We start from the raw sequence: 27,410 nt of genomic DNA, 5'->3' as shown, positions 1-27,410 counted from the left end.
GTGTGCCAGCGGCCTAGAGTGGTGCGGGTGGTGCGGATGGTGCGGCTGTTGATTCTGTTGGCGGCGTGCTGTTGTTGTTGTTGTTGTTGTTGTTGTTGCTGTTGCGGCGGCTGCGGTTTGCTTTTGCCCTGACACCAGGAGTCAAAATGATTGACAGTCGTGGCCAACATGGCCTCATACCAAGCCAATCCAATCTACAAGATGATTATTAAATGAATATATAAGTGGATTACTTTTTACTCGACGCAACTACTACTCCAGCAGGAGAAGCAGCTCGAGAAGGAGTTTTATGAAGAATTACCTAAGAGAGTGAAGGAAGTGGGAGAAGAGCGAGAAACTGCTAGAAGCAGCTAAAAAAAACAGCTAAGCGAATGGTATATGGAAATTTATATATTATAATAAATTGTACATGTTATAAAATCATACAAATATTTAATTTCAAAAAATTTCCTTACTAGATACAAATATAAATTTACAAATAAAATCAATCATTTCTGAACCTCAAGAGATCGGGAAGAATTATCTAAGAGAGCGAAGGAAGTGTGGGAAGAGCGAGAAACTGCCGGAAGCAGATTGAAAAACATTTATAAAATAAGCAAATGGTTTATAGAAACCTATATATTATAATAAATTATACATGTTATGATAATATACATATATTCAATATTAAAAGATTTCTTTACTCGTTAAAAAGGTAAATTGAGAGAGCATCATTTTTGAGCATCAAGATTTACATTACAATCGTAATCGATATACAATTGGAATACTAACTCTATATTACGTATATTGAGTTTCGAGCTCGGATTGATCAGCTTCCATTCTAATATGAAATGATCTTAAATGATAACGAGTTTCCAGTCCCAACCACTGAAAACGATAGCAATAACTGTCCGCAGGGCTCCCATAGCCATTTCATTCGCACTCAGCAACAACCCGAAGTGCCTTTGATAACAGTTATCTTTATCTCTCTCTCTCTCTCTCTCTCTCTCTCTCTATCTCCCTCGTGAAGCTAGAATATTGAGCATACAATTCATACTATCCTATATATCCCCCAGAACAACTCTTTGCAAGCTCTCAGTCTTATACCAACACAACCCAGTCAAAAAATTCTCAATATTCATCTCACTCACACTCAGCGATAGCTGGAATAACAGCTACCTTTCTCTCCCTCTCTCTCTCTCTCTAATGCAGTTACAATTTCGAGGATATGCAAGACAGAGTTGGCTGACTAGGATAATATCCCCAATAATAACTCTGTGCAAGCTCTCCTCGTAACACCAACACTATTCCCAAGAGAAGGAAACAATTATAATAATGAAAAGAAAAAAAAAAAAAAAAAAAAACAATATCATGTCACATTATATTAACAGATATTTATATATACATATCTAGTTTATTTATAACCTATATAGCGTTGGCATATGTATGTGTGTATGAGTAATAGCATTTCATTTAGATTTCATATTGCATCTTTTCTGTTCATGTTCAACACATGTGTGTTTGGGAGATGACTTTGAAGTTAGGCCAACTGTGACAAACTGCAACCAACTGCAACAATATGTATTTAATGCCCAAAACGTTCCCATTGCCCATTTTTCTATGGCCCAAAACCACTTTAAAGTAACCTAAAAAAAAAAAAAAAAAAAAAAAAAAAAAAAAAAAAAAAAAAAGTGAGCAAGCAAGAGAGCGAAAATAGAAATGACGAAGACTGAATACACTTTTAGAACTGACGGAACTGTTCAAGACTATTGAGCTGGCAAATTGAATGTGATTCAAGAGCAAATGATTTCTGTGGTATCAGCCTTATATATGTATATATACATATGTATGTATATCTGATTTAGATTTGGGTTCTGTTTTATTTTCTAGACTAAGCGCTGCATGCCGCTTGAAAAATTCTGAGTATTCTCTGGAAGGATATCAGAAATTAAATACGTCTCGTATTACAGTGCAGCTGCCACACATGTGTACGTATATATATGTGTGTGTGTGTGTGTGTGTTTTATCATTAACATCAGATGCCGACAACTGCCGCAAGGAAGTTGCAGTCTTGCCCCACTTGAGCCTGCGGCTTGAAATTTTGTGCCACTTGTAAGTGGCAATGCAGATAAAACAGGCGTCGTTTACATTAAACAAACAAATTTCAGCAAAAGCTCAACGGGACGACAATCGAGTGGGTATGTGTGTGTGTGTGTGTGTGTGCGGGGGTGTTTTCAAAATGCCCGACATAGTTTCCTGTGAACAAGTCCTTGTGTCTATGTGTGTGGGTGTCTGCCTGCTAAAGTGCTGTAAATTGAGCGCATCACCAAAAATAGCAACATATTTTGCATATAAAGAGACATGGCAACAACAACAGCAACAACAAGGAATATATATATGCCTGCAGCAGGCGCATATCAAATGTCTGACAGAGACGAGCGGGAAGCCATTGAACGTGTGTGTGGCCGCTGCGCATGCGCAAACCGCAAACCTGAAGCACTGCAGCTTAGAATAGAATGTGCGGCAGGAGCGGAGGGAGGTATAAAGAAGGCAGATAGCAGGAGAGTGGTATGTTAAGGACTGTGGCGTGCTGGGGCTGCTGCAACTGCAACAATTGTGAACCACAAAGCAGCAGCAGCAACAGCAGCAGCAGCAGCAGCAGCAGCAGCAGCAGCAGTAAGCGCAGCCAGCGTTTGTCAAGAGCGTGCCGGACACATTGGCAATTTAACGCCTGCTTGGCTTAGAGCTGACAAAGCCGTCAGCCGACAGTCGCCATTCTCCTGCTGCTGCTGCTCCTCCTCCTGCGGCTGCTGCTGCTGCTGCTGCTGCTGCTGCTGCTCCTGCTGTCTTTGCGTATGTGTGGGCAGGTGGCAAAGTGTGGAGTGGCATGCCATCTTCATGGCAACATTGACCATTCACTGAGCAGCATTGTTGACTGGCTTTCAGCTGCTCTCTTGTCAGGCGTAACCAAACCACAGGCTAGAATTATATACTCAATCACAATCGCCAACAGAGAACAGCTAAACAGCAACTGTTACAACTGGGCCTCGGCTAATCAGCGAGGCGTAAAGCTGCTTACACACACACACACACACACATTCAGTCAACTTTCCCAATCGGCCAAATAAAAACATATGCTTGCCATATGTTTTTCGCTTTTACAACATTCTGTTTTGGCCAAATGCGATTTGCAGCGCTGCTAATTGTTAATTGCCACAGTGTTGCCAGCAAATGCATTTTATTTCGTTTTTTTTTTTTTTTGGTTGCAACATGGCTATAAAAATATGTAAATAGAATGGCTATGCCCTGCAGTTTGTAGCAAAAATTGCTCAACAGATGGCGCTATATGCTAGACTATGACTATATATATATGTATATGTTTATATTGTTGAGATATCTATAGATATAAGATGCTTCAACTACATTAATCGAAGAAGAGTGCTTTGGCTTGTGCTTAGTCAATATATTATTTAGATATTTCTGGAATATTTCTATTCAAATATATATTAGGTAGAGAGAGAGAGAGAGAAGATATAGAGTTCTGATCATAAATTTCATAATGAACATACAAGATATTTCCCTTGCCACAGCCAGGCCTTGGGTATCTGCTAGTCGAGCATATCCAATTGAAAACATTTGCACTTCAGTTGAACTCTGGCTCGGGTATCTGCTAGTCGAGCATATCAACATTTGATTGCTCTCATTTCAGCTGAACGGGGTTCATGTGAAAAGCGAGTGGCGGAAATCGTTTCAAAGCGCTAAACTATTTATATAGCATGAATATCGACACGATTTATGCAGAAAGCAAAGAGAATTTTATAGGCGTTTCAAGTGAAATTTGGCCAAAGTGCAGAGCCTATGCAATGTTGTTGTTGCTTGATTGAATACAGTGTAACATATAGTAATAGTTGCAGAATGCATAAAAGATGCATTCAAGTTTGTCCCACAGATATTTTTCCTGATGTACAGATACTTTTGTATCTTGTCTATGCTTGTGCAACTTATAGATAGTTTTGTTTTCTTAACAGATAGTATTGCATCTTGCAGTTACTTTGTGTGGCCTGTACCAACTGTACCGACTATATATATATATATACAGTCTTGTGTCTTACTGCTACTTTTGTGTCTTTTGTGAGCTTTGCAACTTTAAGATACTTTTGCATTGTGCAGTTACTTTGCTACTTGGCAACGGTTTGCAGCTGTTGCAAATGACAATAAAAAATTTGCGCTTTATACAAATAATAAGATCAGGAAATGCCTTCCCTACAACAGGTCTATATATATGTATTTCGGAAAAGAATACGCAACGACTGCCTCTATTTACATACATACATATATATATTAATATACTTGAATATTAATATGGTTGATTTGAATCAATAAGAGTTGCGCCCCTTTGAAACAGTTGTCACTATTAAATAATTAAGCAATTTTCGGCTGAGTATTTCGGCATTTGTTCACAACATTTTCGATATTTTAATTTTGAACTCTTCTGGCTTTGAGCTGTTCAAAGGACACCCATTCATGCATTTGTCAGAGGTAAAAATAAACAAATTATTTACGTGGTTTCCAATAAACGTGTCGCAAAGGGCGCTCGTTGTTACTTTGTGACGGTGCCGTAACCAAAATACATCGGCATATATATATATATATATACATATATACGTATAGATATGTTTGTATGAATGTTTTGCGTTCAAAATGAATTTATAATCCCTTGAAAAATGGGTCAGGCCAACCAGTAAAAATATTTGCAAAAAGCAGAACGCAGAACCAGAGCCGCCGCAGCCAGAGCCAGAACCAGAGCCAGAGCGCCAGAGCACCATGGCTCTTCGTTTCGGTTAGACTTTCCTGTTTATTGTTGCTGCTGCCCGTTGTCACTTGGATTTATTGGATTTATTACGCTACGGCGCAAGTTATAGCCCCCAATTTGTGTTTTGCTTTTTTTTGTTGTTGTCTTTTATCGGTTTAATGATAAGGAATTACCGTAGAACTATTCCTGTCTGCAGCGAATAAATAAAATTAAAATATTTATACGTTTTGCTTGGTTTGCATGTCGAAATAATAAAATAATATTAGAGCTACTTTTTTTTTTTTTTTTAATTTATTGAAAAGCAATTTTGTATTTCAATAGACATATTGGATTTTGAACAAGTTTTCTTGTGTCTATTGCAATGTGCACAGAACAAACCATAGAGGTTGGGTGGGGTGTGCACGACTGTGAGATGCCTTGTTTTATATTTTTATGCGTAAGAGGTATTTATGATGAGAGGTATTGGATATGGAGGAAGGTAGGGTACAGGCTGTATTAAATATGTTGAACTGATAAACTTGATCTGAACTAAGCTAGAAATAGATATGATCGAGATATACAGTAGACTCCGGCTATAACGAATCCGCTTCTAGCGCCTTATACGATTATTCGGCTATACGGTTATAGCGCCTTCCGGGTATAACGACGGTCCCTTGAGTGTCGTTATAATCGGATTCTACTGTATATCTAAAATGGTGAAACATATGTATAGCTAACTATCGATATCTAAACATAAGCCTATACATACTTGATCGATAGCATCGAAGCTCGATTAGAATGCGATTGGCAGAAGAAGACGAGCATTCAGTCAATGCGAAAGACAAAGCAGCAGAGTTTCGTAAAGATTTCAGATATAATACAAACATAACCTCTCGATTATAGATTCAACCTGCTGCCCTCAAAATGCACAGGCAGCAAAACAATATACCCTATATGCTCGCATTTGCAATAGTCTCAAAACCAAATAGAAACTCGTGTTGGCTGTTTTAGTTGTCATAAAACTCATACTCAACACAGCAACAAATAATATAAAATAAACAAAATTTGGCAAAATTTTACATATTTCTACTTTATTTTGCTGCGCTGTGTTCATTTTTTGTTAGTGAAATAATTACAAATTCAGTTAAGTAAAGCATTTATGTCATTCAATATTAAATTAGTAAATAGTTTTTTTTTTCTATAAAACCTTTTACATTATATTTTTTCCTTTTGTGTGCTATGAATAAAAATTGCTATTGATGACATCATAAAAAATGTTTTTAATTTGAAATGCTATGCTAAATCAATATATTGCACTTTTTTTGCTTGAACGATATTAAATGGAATTTAATGATTTAGGTTTAAGTTATATTGCATCTGTGAGCTCTTATGAATCTATTAATAATTGAATTTATTTTTATTTTTATGAGAAATTAAAGCATCAGAGTTAATTTCCGTGTTTGTAGCAGGATGGGTAGAACCTTTCAAGCATATTCTGCTTTTGAATGACATGACATGACATGTAATAAATGCATATATTATCGATAATAAGCGACGATTTGATTTCTTAAATTTTCGATATTTTATCGATCATATTCAAAACAATATTTTATATGCAGTCGAGTCTCAATAATTGAAAATGGCAAGGGTATCAGTTTTTCTTCGAATTATACAGAAATTCAAATTATCGAGAACTATCGAAAACGAATTTTTTTTCAAGAGATAAAATTGTTTCGATTTATCACGAATTTTGATTTAGCAGGGTACAAATTGTTGATAACTTGGATATTCTTGATAATTTGTACCCTGCTAAATCAAAATTCGTGATAAATCGAAACAATTTTATCTCTTGAAAAAAAAAAAATCGTTTTCGATAGTATAATCAAGTAGAACATTTTTACTAAAAAAATATGTCAATTTATATCATGTTGAGTAAGTGAAAATATCGATTTTTATCGATGATAAGTGGAAGTTCAAATAATAGTATAGATACACTCACATCGCTTGAAGCTTTTTGAATTCACTCATTCAATTCGACTCAATCGTAGTAAAATGATTGTTTAATCTCCTCGCAAATGCCAACGCAAATTGAAAACCAGTCGAAATGCTTGACAGGAATAACACTCGGTGACTTCGTGCTATTCAGTTGGGCTCATTGTTTTGCTTTGCTTTTGTGTTATTTGCTTTTTCTGTGTGCCATGGGAAGCGCAGTGAGAAATGTGGCAACAAATAAGTCGAATGACTAACTGAAATATGCCCGGCGAGTCCTTGAACATGACCAGTGGCATTGTCAAGGTCGAGCGTTGCTTTTTAACGAGCACGCTCCGGGGAATTTGTTTGCATTGACAGCTCGGAACAAAATGCTCATCATGAACAACTGTTTTTTTCTTCTTCTATTGCAGATGCCATTCCGCAACAACAACAACAACAACAAGCAGGACCACCGACAGGACAATCGCAACAGCAACAGCAACAGGCGCCACGTTTCACAACGCATCCATCGTCATCGGGATCCATTGTTAGCGAGGGACGGACCAAGATTTTACAATGTCATGCGCTGGGTAAGTTGAAGCCAACAATAAGTTTAGTTTCGTTTAGTTCAGTTCGCAACTTAAGCTGGCTTGTGCGAAGCGAGCGTCTAAACATTACACTTGTCCTTCAAAACGTCTGCCAGCAGCACCACCAGCACCACTAACACCACCACCAGCAGCAGCAGCAGCAGCAGCAAGCAAGCAGCTTAAGGATCTGCAGGAAGTTGAAGGCGTTCAGCCCGCTGGGCATTGTGGCCAAGTGGCATGTAAAATAAAACCTTAAGCGGCAAGCACAAGCTCAAAATGAAAACGATAACAAAAACGAACACGAAAACGAAAGCACATATCGTTTTTTTTTCTTTTTTTCAGCACTTTTTCGCCTTTTGCTTTTGAAAGATAATGAAGTAGAAAAACAATAACTTTTATGAGGTTTCCAGCGTTTTGGGAAGCCCACGAGAACCAGAACGAGAGCGAGAGTGAAAGCGCGCCCTAATCCTTTGAGCCGTTTTGCTGGCTGTGGCACTAGCCCAGCCCCCTAATGGGCGCTGGGTCAGTTTCGGGCGTGTGGCCAGGCACAGACAGGTGTTGTGGGCTAAGCCTGCTGCGTCTGACATTTCCAAGTATCGGTTACGTATTGTTAGGTGGCAAAAATGTTATGGGCTCTCGGACTATGGGACAGCTCCTTTCGGCCTGGACTGGCCCAACCGGGCCTCTTGTCCTTGTCAGCAGCCGTTGCTGTTGCTGTTGCTGTTTGGCTGTTTGTTCGTTTATGCCAGGCGCAAGGGCCCTCAAGACAATTTCAGACCAGTCTCTGTGTGCGTGTGTGTGTGTGTGTGGGACACATTAACTTGGCTCCTTATAGCCTAAGGATACGCACAATTAGCCGTGAAATATTTAAAAGTTTATACATATTGGTTCATTGATAAGTCAAAGGGATATCGTATATAAGCTCTGCTCTGACTAGTCATGTGTGCCAGGGGTAAGTCTGTGTGTGTGTGTATGTGTGTGCGTGTGTGTGCTCCTTGCATGAGTCATTTGATACTTCAATTTGGTTAGTCTTTAATCAAGACATTTTTGGCTACATTAATCAATGCATCCTTTAGATACTTTTATATCTCAGACTTTGAAATTAATTTCACAATTTCCTTCAGCTTTTGTGCAATTCAATTCGAGCAATTCGTTTGTATCTCAAGAGTAATTTAAGTAATTTCCTGCAGCACAAAGCAAAAACATTGATGTGCTGTATCTTATGGCTCTAAATTGTGTATCTGCTGCTGTCGCTGCAACCACACGAGTCTGGAGTAGGATATTTGCGTATCTCAGAGCTGCAGCTGGCTTTCAAATGCCAAAAGCAATTGCTGCAATGTTGTTTAAGATTCGACAGGAGGATATATGTATATATACATGTATATGTATAATGAAAAGAAGGGATGTTATCTCTCTGTTAACTCTATATCCTTTTGGCGATTTTGATCAGCTGTTGTCTATACGATAGTATAGTACGCACATCGAGCGACTTGCCAGGACATATATATATATATATATAGTATAGTATATATATATGTCGGCTATATGCCATGAGGCAGGCGACTGCACTTTGCGTAAGCTGCAAAATGGCCAAGAGCAGAAATGTGGCTAACGCGAGTGAGGCAAAAAACGTGCAAAAAATACAGAAAACAGGCAAAAAAAAAAAGAAAAAGAAGAGATAAACAAAACATGCAAATCTTTTTAGCTGCTCTTTGCGCTGTTGTCCTTGGTGTTGCAAGTGTCGCCGCTGCATGTTGCAACAAGCACTGCCGAAGGCTCTGTGTGGCGCTTCACGCACTTTGCAGTCACTTGGCCGCTTTCAATTGTCAACGCACACAGATGACACACTCACACACACACACACACATGCCTATCAGTGAGCGTGTGTCTGTGTGTGTGAGTGTGTCCATTGGCATCACAGCATCTTCAGGCGATGGCTAAACCAATGTCAGTTCGTTTTGATTTGCTGGAGGTTCGTGTTTTGTAGTTTGAAAAATGGAAAATATCAAAATGCAGTTAGATTGTAAACAATAGACGGTAGTGTAGCGGGTAGAGTATGTTAGACTATGACATACCTATTGGCTATAAAGCAGAATTTTTATTTGTATAAAGAATTAGACTGACTGATGAAACTTAAACCCATTGGAAGTGGGCATATAGAGCAAAGTTTATTTATGCTAGACTATGAAATACCCATTAAGCATACTTTTTATGTGTACTTTGAGCTATGCCGAATACTAAACACAGTCGAGTCGCGATAATTTGTACCCCGTTAAATTGAAAATCGATATAAATCGAAAAAAAAATCGTTCTCAATAATTTAAATTTCTGTGTAAATCGAAAAAAAAAAAAAATGATCCCTCCCGAATTATTGGAACTCGAATGTATTTGTATAATGTCTATTCAAATTAATTTGAGCTTCAGTTCAATAAATAGATAAAAATAAATAAATAAAGAGCTCCGTGTAAAGTGGATAATCAAGAGAGCTATGAAAATGCTAAAGAGCAGCAGAAGAACTGCAGGAAAAAGTTTCATATAAGCAGGAAATTACATCGAATAACTCTCGAGATCAGGCTTGATTTAGTAGGCCATCTGCAGTTCGACTCAAGTAGTTAAAACTGATCATCATTTGAAGGGCTTTATGGCCTGACACTCCGAGGTTGTTTGCCTTCATAAATAATCCAACGAGTAAAAATTTTGCTGCATACTTTGAGGAGTCGGCGAGAAACTTTATCCAAATGAATGTGCTGAGATTTTTGGGGCATGAAGACAATGGGTGTTTGTTGTGTGTTGTTGTTGCTTTGTGGCGCCATCTGGCGAAATGTGGCGATAAACTGTGGCTTAGCAGATTCCGTAAACAGGTAAGAAAGAAGGAAAGAAACTGTTAATCACGATTATAAATGACAAGTTTTTCGGCAGAGGTGGGAAAATGGGTGGGCAGAGTTGGTGTGGCGCAGAGCTGGGCAGAGCAGCGCGCGTACAGCATGTAGTACAAATGCAACTAATATGTGTGGCAAGTGCTGCAAGTACTTCCCGTTGGCAGTGCTCGTACTTTAGGGTGTCATAAGCATAAAGCTGGCGAAATGTGTGTTGAATTGTTTTCGAGCCAACAAAATGAAGCTGGAAGACGTGAATGCGCGTGTGAACTGAGCGCGATGTGCAACACGCTGTTGCCTGCCGGTTGCTAGCTGGCTGGCTGGCTGGCTGGCTGGATGCCTGCCCGCCTTGCCACGTCTTAAATGCGGCGCACTCACTTGCAACAAAGACACTTTTATGGCTACAAAGCCGTTGCCGAGTGCCACTATATATATATATGTATATGTATATGTGTGTATGTGTATGTACCTTAGCCGAGCCGAGCAGCAGCTATATAGCAGCAAATGGGCGCAACGTGGGGCGTTGCTGCATGCCACGCGAGGCAGTTGAGGCAGTTGCTGCATCCAAAGGCGAACGTGTTGAGAACGTGCGTGGCATACGCCCACTTTTTGCTTGGGTGGCAGTGCACCTACCTCTGCTACTTCTTCTTCCACTTCTTCTACTTCTTCTTCTTCTTCCTCAACTCTTACTGCTTCGCATCTTGAGCATCAACAAGCAAAGAAGCTGCAGAAGAAAGGAAAATACAGCGCAAAGCATTACCAAAACGAGAAAAAAAAAACGAGAAATTTGTATTGCATTGTTTTTTGTTGTTTTTTTTTTTTTTCTTGTGTGTTTGTGTTTTGCTATTTGTTTTTGTTTTTAAGTCTTCCTTTATTTGCTTCTTTTTTCTTCATTTTTTTTCTTTCTTTCTTGTTGTTTTTTTTTTTTTTTTTTTTTTGACTATAACAATGCGGCTTCACGTTTTTTCAGCTGCTTGTTTTTGCCGTTATTCCCGTTGTTTTCGTGCTGTTATTTAAGGCCTGTATTGTTACTGTCAAGCGACAGGACATGTATGAGAGAGAGGGAGAGAAAGAGAGAGAGAAAGAGAGAGAGAGAGAGAGAGAATAAAACTGTAAATAACTTTAGGCTGCAACCGACTACAGCATACCCTAGCACAGGGGATGGGGGAGGGCTTGATCGTCATGATGATCTTCCATTGTGTTAAAGATGAAATTGTTGAATGATCATTTCGATTATGATTTCGAATAGTAAAAAATCGATATGGACTTGATCGTCTATAATGATCACCAATTCTGTTGTCTGTCCCTCTCTATTCTCTAACTCTCTAAGCAAGGAAGCTCGCTCGCTGCTCTTGCAAAGTTCTATTTGCTCCACTGCCACGCCCCACATAGAACTATTTGTGAAGGTGATCAATCTATTTGCCAAATTTGTGGCTTCCACTCAGTCGTATCGTCTTCCATATAAAAACCAATATGCTCCACAGCCAAAAAAAAAAAAAAAAAAAACAAAAATGAAACAATTCGTAAAGTATTTTTATGGGAATGTTTAGCGCTGGAAGACGAGAGTCGCGCAGGTGGAAACAAAACTAGAAAAAGGCCGCAAACTATTTATGTGGTTAATGTGAATTTATTTTATTTTTTTATTTTTGTTTATTCTTTGCCTAATGGATTGTTTGATTGCAAGTTTTAGATAAGCGACAGCAGCATATTAAATGTGAAAAGTGTAGAAAACAAGTCAGTGAGTATATGAATGTATCTGAATATGTGAGTACATGTGGAAAAGTTCAAATGTATTTACCTATATAAATAGGTAAACTTCTAATTGGCTTGGCGACCTTTCTTCACTTGAATTTTGTACAAACAGGCTTGAGGTCATGTATTTTTGGATTATTACAATGCAGCAAATTAAGTAGGGCTTTAGCCAGCACACAAACTGTTAGCAGGTGTGTGTTGACTGTTTAGTTTAGTTAAGAAATTTCTAGACCTGATTATCACCTCTAAGTAGTAGAAGTGGTAAGAGTTTTGCCTAGAAAAAATATTCTTAAATAAGTTTACCTTAATTTATATAGGGGAGTGTTTCCTTGTAGCGAGTTGCTCTTGTAGAGGAATTAATAGGAATGCCTTACACTGACCCTTTAAGCTGTAAGCAGTTGAGAATTCTATGCCTGCAGTCAATCAACAATTTTCAAGATATCAAACAATATTTAATTATTCCTATAACATTTTACATCTAAGCCAATTGAATAGGAATTCATAAGGAAACTCACATGGGCCTTGAACTAGACTCTCATTCAAAAAGGCAATTTTGGCTAACCACAATTTAGCCCCCCCGCAGGCGGTGCCAACCACATAGGACATAGGATAGCTGACACACTTGCAGTTCTTTGGGTGCATCTATGAGATCTGACTGTCTCTGTCTCTGTCTCATTCTTTTTCTCTGTCTGCCTGCTGACCATCAGTTGTGGTTAAAAAGCGCAGGCAGATAGCTAGATAAGAGAATAAGAGCATGAAGCGAAGATGCGCGAATGGAAAAACAATGGAAATGCATAAAAGTGGAAAGTGAAAAGTGTTGCCAAAAGTGTGAGAAAACAACTGCAGCATGATGAGTAAAACAAAGTAAAGTTGAGTAGAGTAGAGCAGCGGAGAGCGAAGTAAAGCAGAGTAAAGCGAAGCGAAGCGTTGCAAGCTGCACCAGACGAACAGGCGAATAGGCGAACGTGTTGCGAAAAGCCTTTTAGACGCTGCAAATACCCTGTGCAGCAAACGAAACGGGTATGCACGGGCTGCATGCGTTATTCGCTGCAAATGTCTATTGCATTAGATATCGATAATTATCGATTGTTAACTGGAGCATATTTGACCAACTCGATCGGTTAGATATTTATTTATTTCAAAGGAGATTGATAGAGTGACTTAAATAAGTATAAGCCTGAATAAGAACGGAAAATTACTTAAATACTGTCGAGCCTCGATTGAAATCGAAAATCGCAATAAATCGAAAAAAAATGCGTTCTCAATTATTCTCGCTAATTTGAATTTCTGCGTAAATCGAAAAAAAAAAAACTGATCCCCTTGCCATTTCGATTTATCGGGATTCTACTGTAGTATCACCAATCCGATGGCATTTTATTTTATATGGTCAATGATATTATTGAACTCTGATAGAAAGTATTAAAGGAGCCCACAAAAATATTTATGAAGAATCTTGAATTTAATATTAATTTAATTGTTCAAAAGTAAAATAATAATAAGTGAATGGAAAACTGAATAATAAACAAAGAGAGCGAGCGAGAGAGAGAGAGAGAGAGAGAGAGAGAAAATATTAATATTGGATTGAGAAACTGTAAAAGAAATAAAGAGAAATGAGAAAGGAAATGGATGGGAAAATCATAAAAATTTATCGCAATAAAAAATTTGCGCCTGCTCATAGCTGTATCTATAATATATTCAATAATAATATGAGAATAACCTATAATATAGTACATAAATTAATAACATGAGTACAAGCCTAGCTCCGGTAGGGTATTTGCTAGTCGGGCATTTGAAGCTCCTCGCTCGAGCTGTTGTTGTTTGTCTTGTTGTTGCTGTTTTTTTAAGTTTACTTAAATTTGAGTGCAACGGCGACAACAACAGCGACAACTAACACACACAAATACTCAGACACACACACACACAGACACACCTATGTGTTTAGTTGCTGTGGCAACACTTGGCAGATGTCCTCTTGGCGACTGTTTTGCCTTTTGCTGCTGCGGTCCTCAAAGGGCGGCGTCGGCGCATTGCACGGTGCATAATTTAGCAAACATTTGCCACAGAGTTGCACACGCTCACACAGACACACACACAGACAGGCACACACTCACACACACACGCACATAGCTGACTAAGCGACGAGACCTCTGCGTCACTGAGGGCAAATAAATAGGTGCAACACGAAGGACTAAGACCTAATACCACAAAAGAATAAATAAAAATGCCAGACGCGGGCCATGCACGACTAGCCAATGCCCTGTAATATACTCTATATATATAGTTGTGATTTTCAGTTGAGTTTTGTATGACAAGTAGAGATTTTATAGTCTGTGTGAAGAGCTGCTAAGAGGCCATATGCTTGCCATTACCTCAAAAGTACAGGGTATTCTCCAGAGCGGAACGATCGATGAGCACAAATGAATCAGAATCAACAACTGCGAGCGCAGTTGAGAAAGTTCCAGGTTTTTGGATAGATATCGTAGCCTTTTGACAATTTGCGGAGGTTATGAATCCAGCAAGCGAGTGAGAGAGAGAGAGAGAGAGGGGAGGGGGGCAGGCTTGGAGACAGAGAGAGATAGACTATGTCAAGAGAGATTTTTAGATACGAGTTATGTGACATAAGACGACAAGTTGGCAAGCTGTGGAGCGCTTCAAAGAGACAGCCACAAATCAAACAATTTCCGCTGTTTATGCGAGGCATGCACGAAGCCGTACAGCCAGCCAACGGAACAGGATGAGGTGGTGCACACACACACACGCGCATACACCCGTACGCACACACACACAGATATTAGCTACGCACACATGCAGCGAATGGAAGCGTGAAAATGCAATTTGTTGCGTGGAGTCGTCAGTTTATTGAATTTATTTATATGCAGTCGCTTGCTTAGACATTGACTGATTGAACGATTGATTGATTGAGCGATTGAGTCACTGAGTGCAAAAACGAATTTCATTTAAAGCACTCACGCACACACACACACACAGAGAGAGGACTACTGTCCGTCGACATTGCAATGTGTGTGTGTGTGTGTGTGTGTGTGTGTGTGTGTGCCCTCTGCTAGCCAAAAGAGTTGAAATATGCATTAAGTTAGCTTGAAGGACTTGAACCGGCAATCGATACGTTTGTCTAGCCAAGTGAATGTAGCAGGAAAATAGATATTTAGTTGGTATATGAAATAAGCTATGTTGTCATTATTATTATTAACTATTGAACAAAGTTAGAGAGAAATTTATAGTTATGTTTGAATTGAAAGAGTAGCAAATGAAGAAGAAACTACTTTAATATTATTTAAACTATGAATAGAGAAATATGCCGATAAACCTATGGTAAAGATAAACCTTATTGCCTATAAATTGAGGGATTTATAGAGATCTTAAAAGTTAAGTTCATTGAATTATAGATAGAGAAATTTGATGAAATATGAAAGGAAAGATCTCAAAAACTAAAGATAGATCTTATTAACTATAGATAGTAGGATATATAGAGAGATCTGAAAAGATGTTCATTGGCATAGTAGCGAAAAAATTATAATATTATTATCAAAATATGCAGAGCTTATAAAAATCTGATAAAATCAAAATAGTCTCAGCTAATGCTTTGACTGTTATCACAGCTAGAAGAAGAAGCAATTATGAATTAATAAGTATCTACAGATAGATCTTATAAAAATCTGACAACATCGAAATGGAGAGCTATGAAGAGATCTTAAAAGTTAGATCTCGACTATACCGAGAGATATGTACGAGAGATATGTTAGCTATGTTCATTGAAATTGCAGCAGGTGTAGTATAAAGACTGTTAATGCACGTGTTGCCAGTCTTCACAGCTAGATGGCGTTAGCAAATGAATCGAATTACGATTCGTTTCAATCGTTGGCTCTGCCAGACGCTTGACTGACTCGATTTTGTGGCTTGGGCTTAAAGGATTTTGTCAGTTTAGTTATTAAAAACTCACTTGTGCAAACATCAGAGAGACAGAGAGAGAGAGAGAGAGAGAGAGAGAGAGAGAGGGAGAGAGGGAGTGGGAGCATGTTTGAGGCAGCAGCTTGAACTGGACACTGCTCGCTGGCCATTCGAGCACTGAGGCCATTCAGTTCTATGTGTGTTTGGTCGGCTGGCTGGGTTGCTCTCTGCTTATTGGGGCCTTTGCTTCGATTTAACGCTGACACATATCGCTGGAGAGAACTCTGCTTCTTGTTCTAGTTGTGTTTTTTTTTTTTTTTTTTTCTTTCAGTGCATTTGCTTTGGCTATATTTGCCTTGCATTGCTGCTGCCACTGCTGCTGCTGTTGACTAAAGAGAGCTTTTGGCTGTGCATGTGTGTGTGTGTGTGTGTGTGTGTCAGTATCTCTGTGTCTTTGTGTGTGTTTGCCTTAGAATTCCCCAAATTGTAATTTTATAGCTGCGTCATTGCCCAAATGCTCAAATAGACTTTAGCCCAGCGCCGCTTGCAGGCCAACTTTTTATGCCGGCCAACACTTGAAGGAACTTTGCTGCTTCTTCTTCGAATGCATCTTCTTTCTCTTTTTATTGCTTTTGGCATTTACTTTTGCTTCACGTTTTCTTTCTTGCTTCTTGCTTCTTCTTTTCTTTTCTTTTCTTTCTTTTTTGCTGGCACTGGCTCACTTACGGGCTATTCTGTTGCTTTGGCTCTTTTTATTTCGCTTCGACTCCCCTCTAGCATTTCAGCTTTAGCTTTGGCTTTGGCTTTGCCTGTCTGTCCCAATTCGATTTCATCTGCTGCCAAAGTGCTGCCAACTGAATGCAATTGCATCGCCATTGGCCACATCTTCCCTCTGTCTGCCTATCTATCTATCTAACTATCCAGCCATCTGACTATCATTCTATCTGGCTCCATCGCACTTGCGTGTAATTTGGCATTACAGCGCCATATAAACACCCTGTATGGAGCACCGTGAGGTATATGTACACTGTTGTGAAATTTGGCAGTACATATGCATTTCGGGCTTTTAGAATATCCTGCGTTCTCCTTGGACCAGCTCTCCTTGCTGGGCAGGAGTCAGAGGGCAGGGCATTAGAAAGTCGTTGAGCATAGTTTATTGACTAGTTGTTAAAGTGTTGTTGGCCTGCGGGCATGCCAGCTGCATGCAGCTGTCGAGTAGCCCTGGCTAGCGGTTTTTTTTTTTTTTTTTTGGCTATCTAAAAGAGCAGCACTAGCCGCAGAGTCGAACGCATCCTGTTGCATGCCGTGGGCCAGCGACAATATGCGATTAGATTGCAGTTCACGGTAGGCTGATGAGTTTCTATATAAATATATATTGTATGTATAGAGAGAGAAGGAGATCGAGCGAGAGCGACAGAGAGAGAGATGGAGCAGAGGCTCTCCAACAAAGTTGGCCAAAGCGCATATTTTATTCAATGCTTCATTTAGCCCGGCGAACTGTCGAACTGGCCAAAGGCCATATCCAATTTTAGTTTAGAAATTGCAACTGCAATTGCAATTCCAGCAGCAGCAGCAACAGCAGCAGCGGCAGCAGCAACAGCAACAGGAACTCTCAACACTTTTGGCCGCACATAAATCAACTTTAAATTAAATGCTCGACGGCAAATCGGTATCAAAAATGTCGCTGCAACAATAATGGCAAAGTCGTTTATTTAGCTGCCCGTTCCGATAGCATTTGGCTAAATTGTGTGCCAAATCTCGTTGCGCTCGTTGGGCGAGAGTATGCCCAGCATCCTGCTGCTATCATTGTTGCCATTATTGCTGCTGCTGCTGCTCCTGCTGCTGCTGCTGCTCCTGCCGCTGCTGCTGCTGCTGCCGAGGGTCCCTCGATAGGCAACGGAAACTCAAACACACACACACACACACATACACACTCGCAACGAGAACTATAAGTAATATCCTCTATTTTTTTGCATTGGGCGTGGCCAGCACAAGATTTAATCGCACTCAGCTGAGAGCGAGACAGAGAAAGACAGAGAGAGAAAGAGATAGAGTAGATGCTGTATAAGAAAGGAGATATGGTTTTTAACAACATGTTCATTATGCAACAATACGAAATGCGAAATACGAATTGCTGCTGCTGCTCCTGCGACTCCTGCTGCTGCTCCTGCTGCTGCTGCTGCTCCTGCGACTCCTGCTGCTGCTGCCACAATGCGTGCCCCTACCAGAACCCTCTGCTCAAGTACAGCCAGCAATCACCACACACACACACACATATATATGCACGCACACTCAGTTGAACCTTTACTTATGCATTATGCTCGAACTTTATTCACAGGCTCACCACAGCCCACATATCGTTGGCTCAAGGATGGCATACCCGTTGCCGATTATTCATCCAGTCAATTTTATCGCATTCACAACACGAAGCGCGAGGATGCTGGCAGCTATCAGTGCATAGCCAGAAACGAGGCTGGCTCCATTTTCAGCGAGAAGAGTGAAGTTGTTGTATCCTGTAAGTACACACACATGTATATATCTACCTTCATATATGTATGTATATATATATATTTGTATCGGGTGCTGGCTGTCCCTTTGTGACAAATTCAGCTTCAAGTGTTTCATCGAACCGGCTGCTAAAGCCATTGTAATTAGCCTGCTGCTTATGACGTGTGAACACATTTCTAACTACCTGTCTGCATGTCAATTTGACATGTTTTGTATTGAACTCACACGCACACACACACACGCACACACACACACATAAGCATTAAGCACTTGTTCCAACAAGGCTCAGTCTCAGCTGAAGTGGCTCCAATGTGGTTTTAGCACACAAAGCATAAATAAAATATATGTATAAAGCATATGAAAAATATTTATAAATATGCAAAACTAGCTGAAATGATTGACTGACTGATTGATTGACTGTCTGAGGAGCTATGGTCTACCAAACATTTGAAATGCATTATTGAAAAATATTTCAACGAGCTCAAAAACAGATGCAGAGTCAACGATTTTAATGATATATGTATAAATATATACAGATATATATAGTGTATATACATATATCTATATATATATATAAAGCCAACCAAAATTGTGTAACTAATCATTTCTTGTTAGTGTAACAGCTGCATTTGATTTACAGTCTTAGGCAAGTGGAGCTCAGCTGCTCATTATTTATAATTAGACGTTATGAACAGCAATTATTTAACAATATTTGACATGTGAATTAGGTTGAGCTTAGACAACAGAACAGAAATCAATAATATTGTAAACATGCTCATTTCTGAGCGTAAAATTAACAAAATTAATATCATGAATATTCGAATTATGAATTATTAATTATGAATATAAGCTGAAATTGAATAGAATTTAACACGAGAGACTCTCTAGTCGTTAATGCTAGACAATCTGTGTGTTGAGCAGGTGCTCAATATCAATTTTAAATGCTTCTTGGTAAAGTGAGCTATTTTACAAAATATTAGCACTTATCGAAACTGTAGAGGTGGTAGAAGTGGTATTTATCGAAACGGTAGAGGTGTTCGATAGTCGGGCATACTTTAAGTTGAATGTAAATATGAAAATGAGATATGTCCTAGTTGTAGAAATGGGCAAGAAATGCCCAGAAATCGCAAGCTTGATATCGATTCTACGATAAAACAGAAAATAGCTCTGGAGCTGATACAAAATGCAATATTTCAAGGCTCTATGTCTTCATGAGATGAACGACTCTAGAGAGTCGACAGAGACAATCAAAGAGAAATGCAAAATTTTCTTTGTAGTTCAGCAAGAGTTTATATACTTTTGCTTATAGACTTTTAATATAGCAATACACTTTAAATATTACATTTTTAATGGGTATAAATATGATAGGAGCTAAGCGATGTTCCAACTCACCAGCGATCGCTTCATCTAGTTGAAGAGAGAAAAAGTTCGTAATGATTATAAAATGAATTTGAAAGTTTTTCACTTTTTTCCGTTTCAATATAATTGTATGAAATGAAACAACTCAGTAAGAGGCCATTCTTTGGCGCGCCTGAAAGTGTGCTAGGGAATTATTAGTTGGTATATAAAGTGCCGAGCACACATATTATTATAGCTGGGTCAATTAGTTATTATTAGCTATAAGCAGTAACTAGATAATTAATTAACTCACCAATGCTGAAGCACTTGAGAAGGAGCACAAGGAGATTGCGCTCTAATCGCCAGCATAGACAATGGAAACTTTTGTTGTCAGCTGTTGCTTCTCCTGCTGAGTTGTTGTTGCAGCAGCAGCAGCAGCTGACTTCAGCTGGGAGTCACGTGCAACGCTATGTGTCAACTGACAACTTGATAAGTGACAAGGATGCTTGGGGAACAGGGATGACGAAGTGAGACTGATAGAGAGAGGGGTGGGTGTGTGTGTGTGTGCCATGTGTCATGAGAGCAGAGAGTTGGGAAGGCCATCAAGCTGGCAATTAAGGGCTGGTTGCCAATCAAACGCTTGTCACACAGCTCGCCTAGCTATAGGTATAGCTGCTAATTTTTCTTAAATGCGAACTTAATTACAACAACAGCAGCAGTAAGAGCGAGAGCGAGAACAAGAGCAAGAGCAAGAGGAAGCAGTTTTGTGGCAATAGGGTCACAGCAGAGCAAGTAACATACAATTAGAGAGCTGTAAGTGTAACGCATATACCGAGAGAGTGAGCGAGGGAGAGGCAGAGTGAGAGAGGGAGGGAGAGCGCGTGCGAATGTGAAAGACTCTGAGCGACACTTGGGCTATGCGTATGCGAGTGTGTGTGTCTGTGTGTGTGTCAGTGTGTGTGTGTGCACCACACATTACCCAACTGCTTGAACCTAATAAATCGAGCTCTTGACAAGCTGGTGACCTTCTTTTCGGGCACACCAGCCATGAAGCTGACGAGCTGCGTGATAACGTTGATGATGACGATGACGATGACGATGGCGATGACGACTCGTGCTGCATGGGAGCGGCCCAAGACGGCGCTGAACTGAAGCGTCTTGAGCACTTAATTAATTGTAGGAGAGCGCTTAAACTGAACTAATAACCTTTAGAGCTCATAGTTTGGGCCCCGGAGAGGGTTGCCTTTTCAGCACACTGAATTGAAGTGAAGTGGGGCATGCTGGGGCTGGGGCTGGGACTGAGACTGGGTCTGCGTCTGCGGCTGTGGCTGTGCGCTGTGCCACTTGATAAGAGGTTAAACAAAAATTGCCAGCCCGCAGGTCAGAGGCCACTGCTGCCTGATTCAATTAGCTCGCGTGACACAACGAGCTATCTGCGGGGGGAGGGATGGGGTGCTGCTCGCACACATTTTCACCACAGTGTACTTCATTTGTTTTCATTTGTTTGCTTTTCGTTTTCCACACACACACACACAGATATGGGCACCTTCGAGAACCAGAACGAGGGATACTTGACCGTGGTCAGCGGTCATCCGGCCATCTTCGACATGCCAGCCATTGATTCGGTGCCGAAGCCGTCGGTCTCCTGGCAGGCGGAGAATAGAACGCTCAACTATGACATCAAGTACGCCCTGACCCAAGCCAATCAGCTGATCGTGCTCAGCGCCAATGAGCAGGATCGTCACGCGTATCGGGCACACGCCATGAACACCCAACTGGGCAGGGAGGAGGCGAGCGCCCCTATACATCTCAATGTGACAGGCGATCCGTATGTGGAGGTGGCGCCCGAGATAATCGTACCGCCGCAGGATCTGAAACTGAAGCGTGGCGAGGGCGTGGCCGAACTGCAGTGCATTGCCAATGCACGGCCCCTACACGAGCTGGAGACCATTTGGCTGAAGGACGGACTGCCCGTGGAAAATGCCGGCATTCTGCATACGCTCAACAATCCCTGGAACCGCACCTTGGCCCTGCTCCAGGCGAACAGCTCCCATGCCGGCGAGTACACCTGCCAGGTGCGTTTGCGCAGCGGCGGCTATCGGACGGTCACGGCCAGCGCCCACGTCTACATCCTCGAGCCGCCCATGTTCTTTACGCCCATGCGTGCCGAGACCTTTGGCGACTTTGGTGGTCAGGTGGTGTTGCCATGCGACGTGGTTGGCGATCCGACGCCCCAGGTACAATGGTTCCGCAATGCCGAAAGCATTGATGCGCAGCTACAAAGTGGCGGGTAAGTGTGAAAGTCGTTTTATATTGAAATAGCCAAGTAGTGTTGTAAAATTTCGATTTTAGTATTGGCTAGAAGCTTAAATGTGAGCTTAAGGCAGTTTAGTGTAAAAACAGTTGAGTAGTGTTGTAAAATGATTGTTTTTGTATTGGCTAGGAGTTCAAATATTAGATTAATTACATTTAGTGCTTGATAGTCTGGGTCAGACAGCGTTTTCCAACACTAGCACATCAAAATAGCTTAGCGGTGCTGCAAAGTTTGAGCTTAAGACGCAGAACTGTAAGGCAGACAGTGTTTTCCAACACTTTTACATACAAATAGCTAAGCAGTGTTGCTAAATGAACAGTATAGTGTTGAGCAAAAGATCAAATAATGAACTGAAGGATATTTAATGTTTATGAAACCCAATAGACAATATTTTTCAACACTCTTATATCGGAATAGTTGGGCAGTGCTGTAAAGTGTGCAGCCTAGTGCTGTAAAACTCTTGCAACACTTGCAACACTAATAATTTGTTATTGGATTTCCGAATTCATTTACCCATTCACTGCGGTTGTTTTACGGCCGGTGCTGAAAATTACCACAGAATCAATAGAGCACAATTATGAAACATGTTTATTGCAGCAGAACGGCCATCTATACGCATTAAATATGTTAAATCGGTATTCGGAGCAATCGAGGGCTCAGAAATATGCCAGCATAGCGATTTCGATTAATAGGCGTAAAGCTCAATTAGTGTGGTGTGGTCGGTATGCTGCAGCGGGGAGGTGGGCGGGCTGGCTATGTTTGTGAATAATTACAACTCATGAATGTTAAACACATTGCAGGTACTCAGTGAAAGCCGATAATACGCTGATAATTAAAAAACTGACGCTGGAGGATGAGGGCATGTTCCAATGTCTGGCGACCAACGAGGCCGGCGAGAAGTCGGCGTACACCTGGCTGCGTGTGAAAAGTGAGTCAAGTGGTGCTAATCGACTGATTGCATTCCCCATTTAAAGCCCATCCCATATACATATATATATATTTATCATATTTGCATTTCTACTAACCAAATCCGCTTCCTAGAAACAGTTCGAGCTGCGCCCAATGAAAACATTCTACTAAAACGGTGCTGTCTCTGTCTCTCTTTCTTCCCCATTTATTAATGCCATTGTTGTCTCTGTTATGATCGAAAAAAAAAAACAAAAACACTAACATATGCATATATATATATATATATATATATATATATATATATATATATATATATATATATATATATATAACTATATATAAACCCATTCATATCAATCAACCACATTAAGCAGCCACAACCGAAGCAGCTGCTGTGCCGCAGCCGCGCGTGAAGCGTCTGGCACAGCCGCGCATCTTGCGGGTGCGAGCCTCGCATGCTGGCATGGGATCGGGTCCGAGATCGGGCTCGGGAACGGGATCTGGCTTGGGTTCTGGCTCGGGCTCTGGCTCGGGCTCGGGCTCAGGCTCGGGAACGGGATCGGGATCGGGCATGGGCATGAACGCTAAACACCCTGGCAAGGGTAATAAACGCAAGGAGTTTCGCTTTGGTATGGGCATCAAGAATGCAAAACGCTCACAGCTCACATTTACAACTCAATGCACTGCACCTCGAATTGAGAAAACAACTCACTCACATTTAGATCATTATCGCTGTTATATATCAATTTAGACATAGCTATATATGTATGTATGTATATATAGACTCTGCACTTGCATGAAAGGCATTCAAATCGCACTCATTTTCAGTTCACTCATTCGTGTTTGCATTCACTCAAACAGGCATAGCACGAGTGCCACACAGCAACAAACACACCCATACACACACACACACACACAAAACACACAATGATGCCCCATGTGGCCCCCCACTTGGGGGTTGACTCAAGTGCAACATAATTGTGGCAATTTGTTTGCAGTTTATGCTCATATTTTAAATGCCGCATTAAATCAACAACGTGCCACAAACTGTTGCCACTCCCATTGTTTGTAGTTAGCGTGAATTGTGACACTCTCGCAATTATTATTAATACTATAATTATTAACCAAAAATTCAACTATAAGCAGATTATTAAATTACTAAACTTGCATTGAGCTGAAGTCTTCACGGAAGAGCCTGAAGCACATCTAACTGACTTGAGTTCTACTGAATGAACTCTTTAAATAGTTTTTGCACAATTTATTGGCTTTCTTTCTTTTAACTAACAAATTGATTGTACCAAATTTAGTATATAGATTTAAGAAACTTTATTTAAAAAATTGACAACTTTTATATTTCATATTTTTATTGATATATATCATACAAGTTTTGAACTCTTGAAAATGGGAAATCTGGGCAGATTGGTTTTATCAAAATGTATTTAAGAGGCGTGGCAGAGCCTACGAAGTATATATAGTGTTGATCAGGGCGAAGAGCTGAGACAATTTAGCTTTGTCCAGAGAGTTAGACAGCTAACTCTCTGTGCGTCCGTTCGACTAGAACAACTGCACCAGCTTGGTATAGAGGACTGAATAATTATAATTAATGAAAATGTGAGATCAAAATATAACCTATATATTTTATGTATAATAATAAATATAATAAAGAATTATATACCTACATATATAATTTTAAAGCCAACCTCGTATAAAGTATAAAATTATATGAAATTTCGCATAGACGCATAGAACATATTGCGTAGGAGTAGCTAACATATGTATATGTATGTCTCTACATCTATATGTAGTTGTAAGTGCATGGATCCTTCATTAACATCCATAGACTTCAGTCTAGTCATTGTCCATCCATATGCATAGAGAGACCCAACTCAGTTATTCCGATTGTGCAGGCAAACAATAGAGAGATGAATATTCCACACATATTTATATACATTTATATATACTACGCATATTCCACATGATAATCACACTTATTTACCTGTTAACTGTTAACTGTGCATTAGCTGCAATTGAAATCTGAGTGCAGGCAAAACTCAGTTTATTTGCTCAAGCTCAAGAGCAAAAGCTGAAGGTATTTCATAAATATGCATGACTTTTTGCTATTGTTATTGCCGTATCGTTTACCAGCAATAATATTAATAATTACCATTATGATTATCATTAATATTGTACGTATTCTCATTGTGTGCATTATCATCGAGCTTGTTCTTGTTCATAATATTCATAGATTTTGAGTTGAGAACTTGCCGCTGCGGCATCCAAGTGCCGTTAAGTGCCTGGCCTGGTCTGGCGATGTCTATGCAACAGGCTTGTAGCTTGTATTAAATAATACATGCATACACCTACACACACACACACACACACATTGTTTGCATTTGCCATGGGAGAATTTTGCATATTTATGAATTTAATATAGCGCAAAATAAAGACAGACGAAAGGACACATGCTCAGCAAATACATATAAACAGGCGCACCCATAAGCACACACACACACACACACATACACATGCATATATGTATGCATATATGTATATACATCCATATACTTTCGGTCTTGTGCAGCTCAACAAAGCCCAGCAGCACATTTGAATTGATTTCGAGCTTTTATTATTTGGCAAATTCTTTTCTGAACTTTGATCATTTTATATCAGACAAAAATCAAATTTACTCTTAAATAATTAATGCTGCATTAACAGTACTATGTTATCGAGTGGTCTGAAATTGAAATTTTCAAATATTTTTTATATAAATAAGAAATGCAACTAATTCGACGAATTTTGCTGTGCAGCTAAAACCAAAGCTTAATTTAAAAAAAATTTCGCATATATTTGATATTGGTTTTTTTTCTTTTTTTTTAATCAAATAATTTTGAAAATAAAATAAAATAAAATAAAAAGTAAATGGTGTGGCTAAAATTAAATCTTTTTATGACATATAAAAGGAAGTAAATAAATTATGTGTAATATTTATTAAAAAAAAAATATTTTAAATATATATACAGTGAGTAACATTAATATTCGGTTTTTTATTTTTCAACATCAAACGCCCATAAAACAATATTAATTGAAATTAAAAAAGTTAAAATGCTAAATTGTAGATTGAAAAATTACCTTTCCGATGATCTCTATATCAATACAGTAGTTTTAAGATAACTAACAAAAATTATACATATACCAAAAAAAAAAAAAAATTTGGCGTTTTTTCAATATTCGGGTTTTTCTGACCAGATTCGACTTCTATTAAAAACGGTTTATGTTTAATACTTGGCATGATCTCCATTATTCTTTAGAGTGTCCCTTAGATGTTTTTGGCCCACCCTTACGGGCGTTTAAAATTGAAAAATAAAATACCGAATATTAATGTTACTCACTGTATGCATAGATTCTATATCAAATGATAAAAAAGAGTTTATTAATAGCGTTTTATATATTTACATTTAAAGTCACATTTTTTGAAATGATTAAAACAAAGTAATTAATTTAAAGTTTTTTTTAAAATATAAACTGCCAGCAGCAGCTAAATGCCAAAGCTAAAAGCAGCATGAATCTAGTCAATGTACATATATATATATTTATTTAGTTATTTATACATATATACTGGACATATGCCTGCCGCATGCCACGCTAATTCATGTCTTTCAGCCCGCATTGTGCAGCTCGCAGCTGCAGCTCGGTCGGTGCCCCAAAAAGCATGCTACATTATTTAATTGGGCTGCTGATGCAGCTCAAGTTTTGGCCGTTTGACAGCAACTAAACAATTATGCATTAGAAAGTGCAGCTCTTTGCTGTTGCTGCTGTTGTCGGAGCTGCTGTCGTTTAAATATTTGACAAACTGTTGTCGCTGTCGCTGTCGCTGTCGACGGTGACGTCGACGTCAGCATTCGGCAGCGAACTTGTTTGCCTGCTCTCAAGTCACAGAGACACTGCGACGCCGACAGACGTCTGTGCTCAACTTGTCGCAAAAATATGCAGATCCATGGTGTGGCTCAGCGTGAGAGCGAAAGGGAGAGCAAGCGTAGAGCGGGATGGCCAGAGTTCTTGTTTAAGTTGTTTCAATTTTATGGCTCTTTAAGAACTTGAACAACTGTTATTTTCTTTATCTGAGCAGCTTTCGCTCTCTCCTGCACCCACTCTCTCTCTCTCTTTCTCTCTGTCTGTCTGTCTAATATATATTTTTGGTTACATTTTAATGGAGCTTGGCGACGTTTACATGCCCGTCGAGCTCTCGTCGTCCGCTGGCCATGTAAATTGAAAATTTCGATGCATATTTCGTGTCGAGCTTTGCTTTAGCTTTGCTTTGCTCACTCCCCCTTCTCTCTCTCTCTCTCTCTTTCTCTCTTTCACTGTCTGGCTTGAGTCAATGCCACGGATTTGTCCCTGCTGGCGAACCGCTTGCCCGCTGCACTTCATTGAGTTACAACTAGTTAAAAGATTTTGTATTCCTGGCTGCGGCCAGGGCC

General features: G+C 39.7%; 1 protein-coding gene across 21 annotated transcripts in view; it reads left to right on the top strand.

Annotated features, from left to right (window-relative positions):
* sdk (sidekick cell adhesion molecule) overlaps positions 1-27,410 on the top strand; it is a 113,317-nt gene that overhangs the window by 63,643 nt on the left and 22,264 nt on the right. For 13 of the 21 annotated variants that reach the window (XM_089475616.1, XM_089475628.1, XM_089475624.1 and 10 more), the window contains exons 3-7: positions 7,174-7,332; positions 18,202-18,378; positions 21,246-21,999; positions 22,824-22,951; positions 23,304-23,561. In XM_089475616.1, coding sequence (XP_089331742.1) covers positions 7,174-7,332; positions 18,202-18,378; positions 21,246-21,999; positions 22,824-22,951; positions 23,304-23,561 — 1,476 coding nt within the window. The remainder of the gene's footprint in view (positions 1-7,173; positions 7,333-18,201; positions 18,379-21,245; positions 22,000-22,823; positions 22,952-23,303; positions 23,562-27,410) is intronic. The other 8 variants (XM_089475633.1, XM_089475629.1, XM_089475635.1 and 5 more) reach the window with 2 other exon arrangements.

Source organism: Drosophila arizonae, chromosome X (genome assembly GCF_054131065.1).
Source record: "Drosophila arizonae isolate 15081-1271.41 chromosome X, UAZ_ARI_1.0, whole genome shotgun sequence".
Lineage (NCBI taxonomy): Eukaryota > Metazoa > Arthropoda > Insecta > Diptera > Drosophilidae > Drosophila > Drosophila arizonae.
This window is presented reverse-complemented; position numbering and strand designations above follow the sequence as displayed.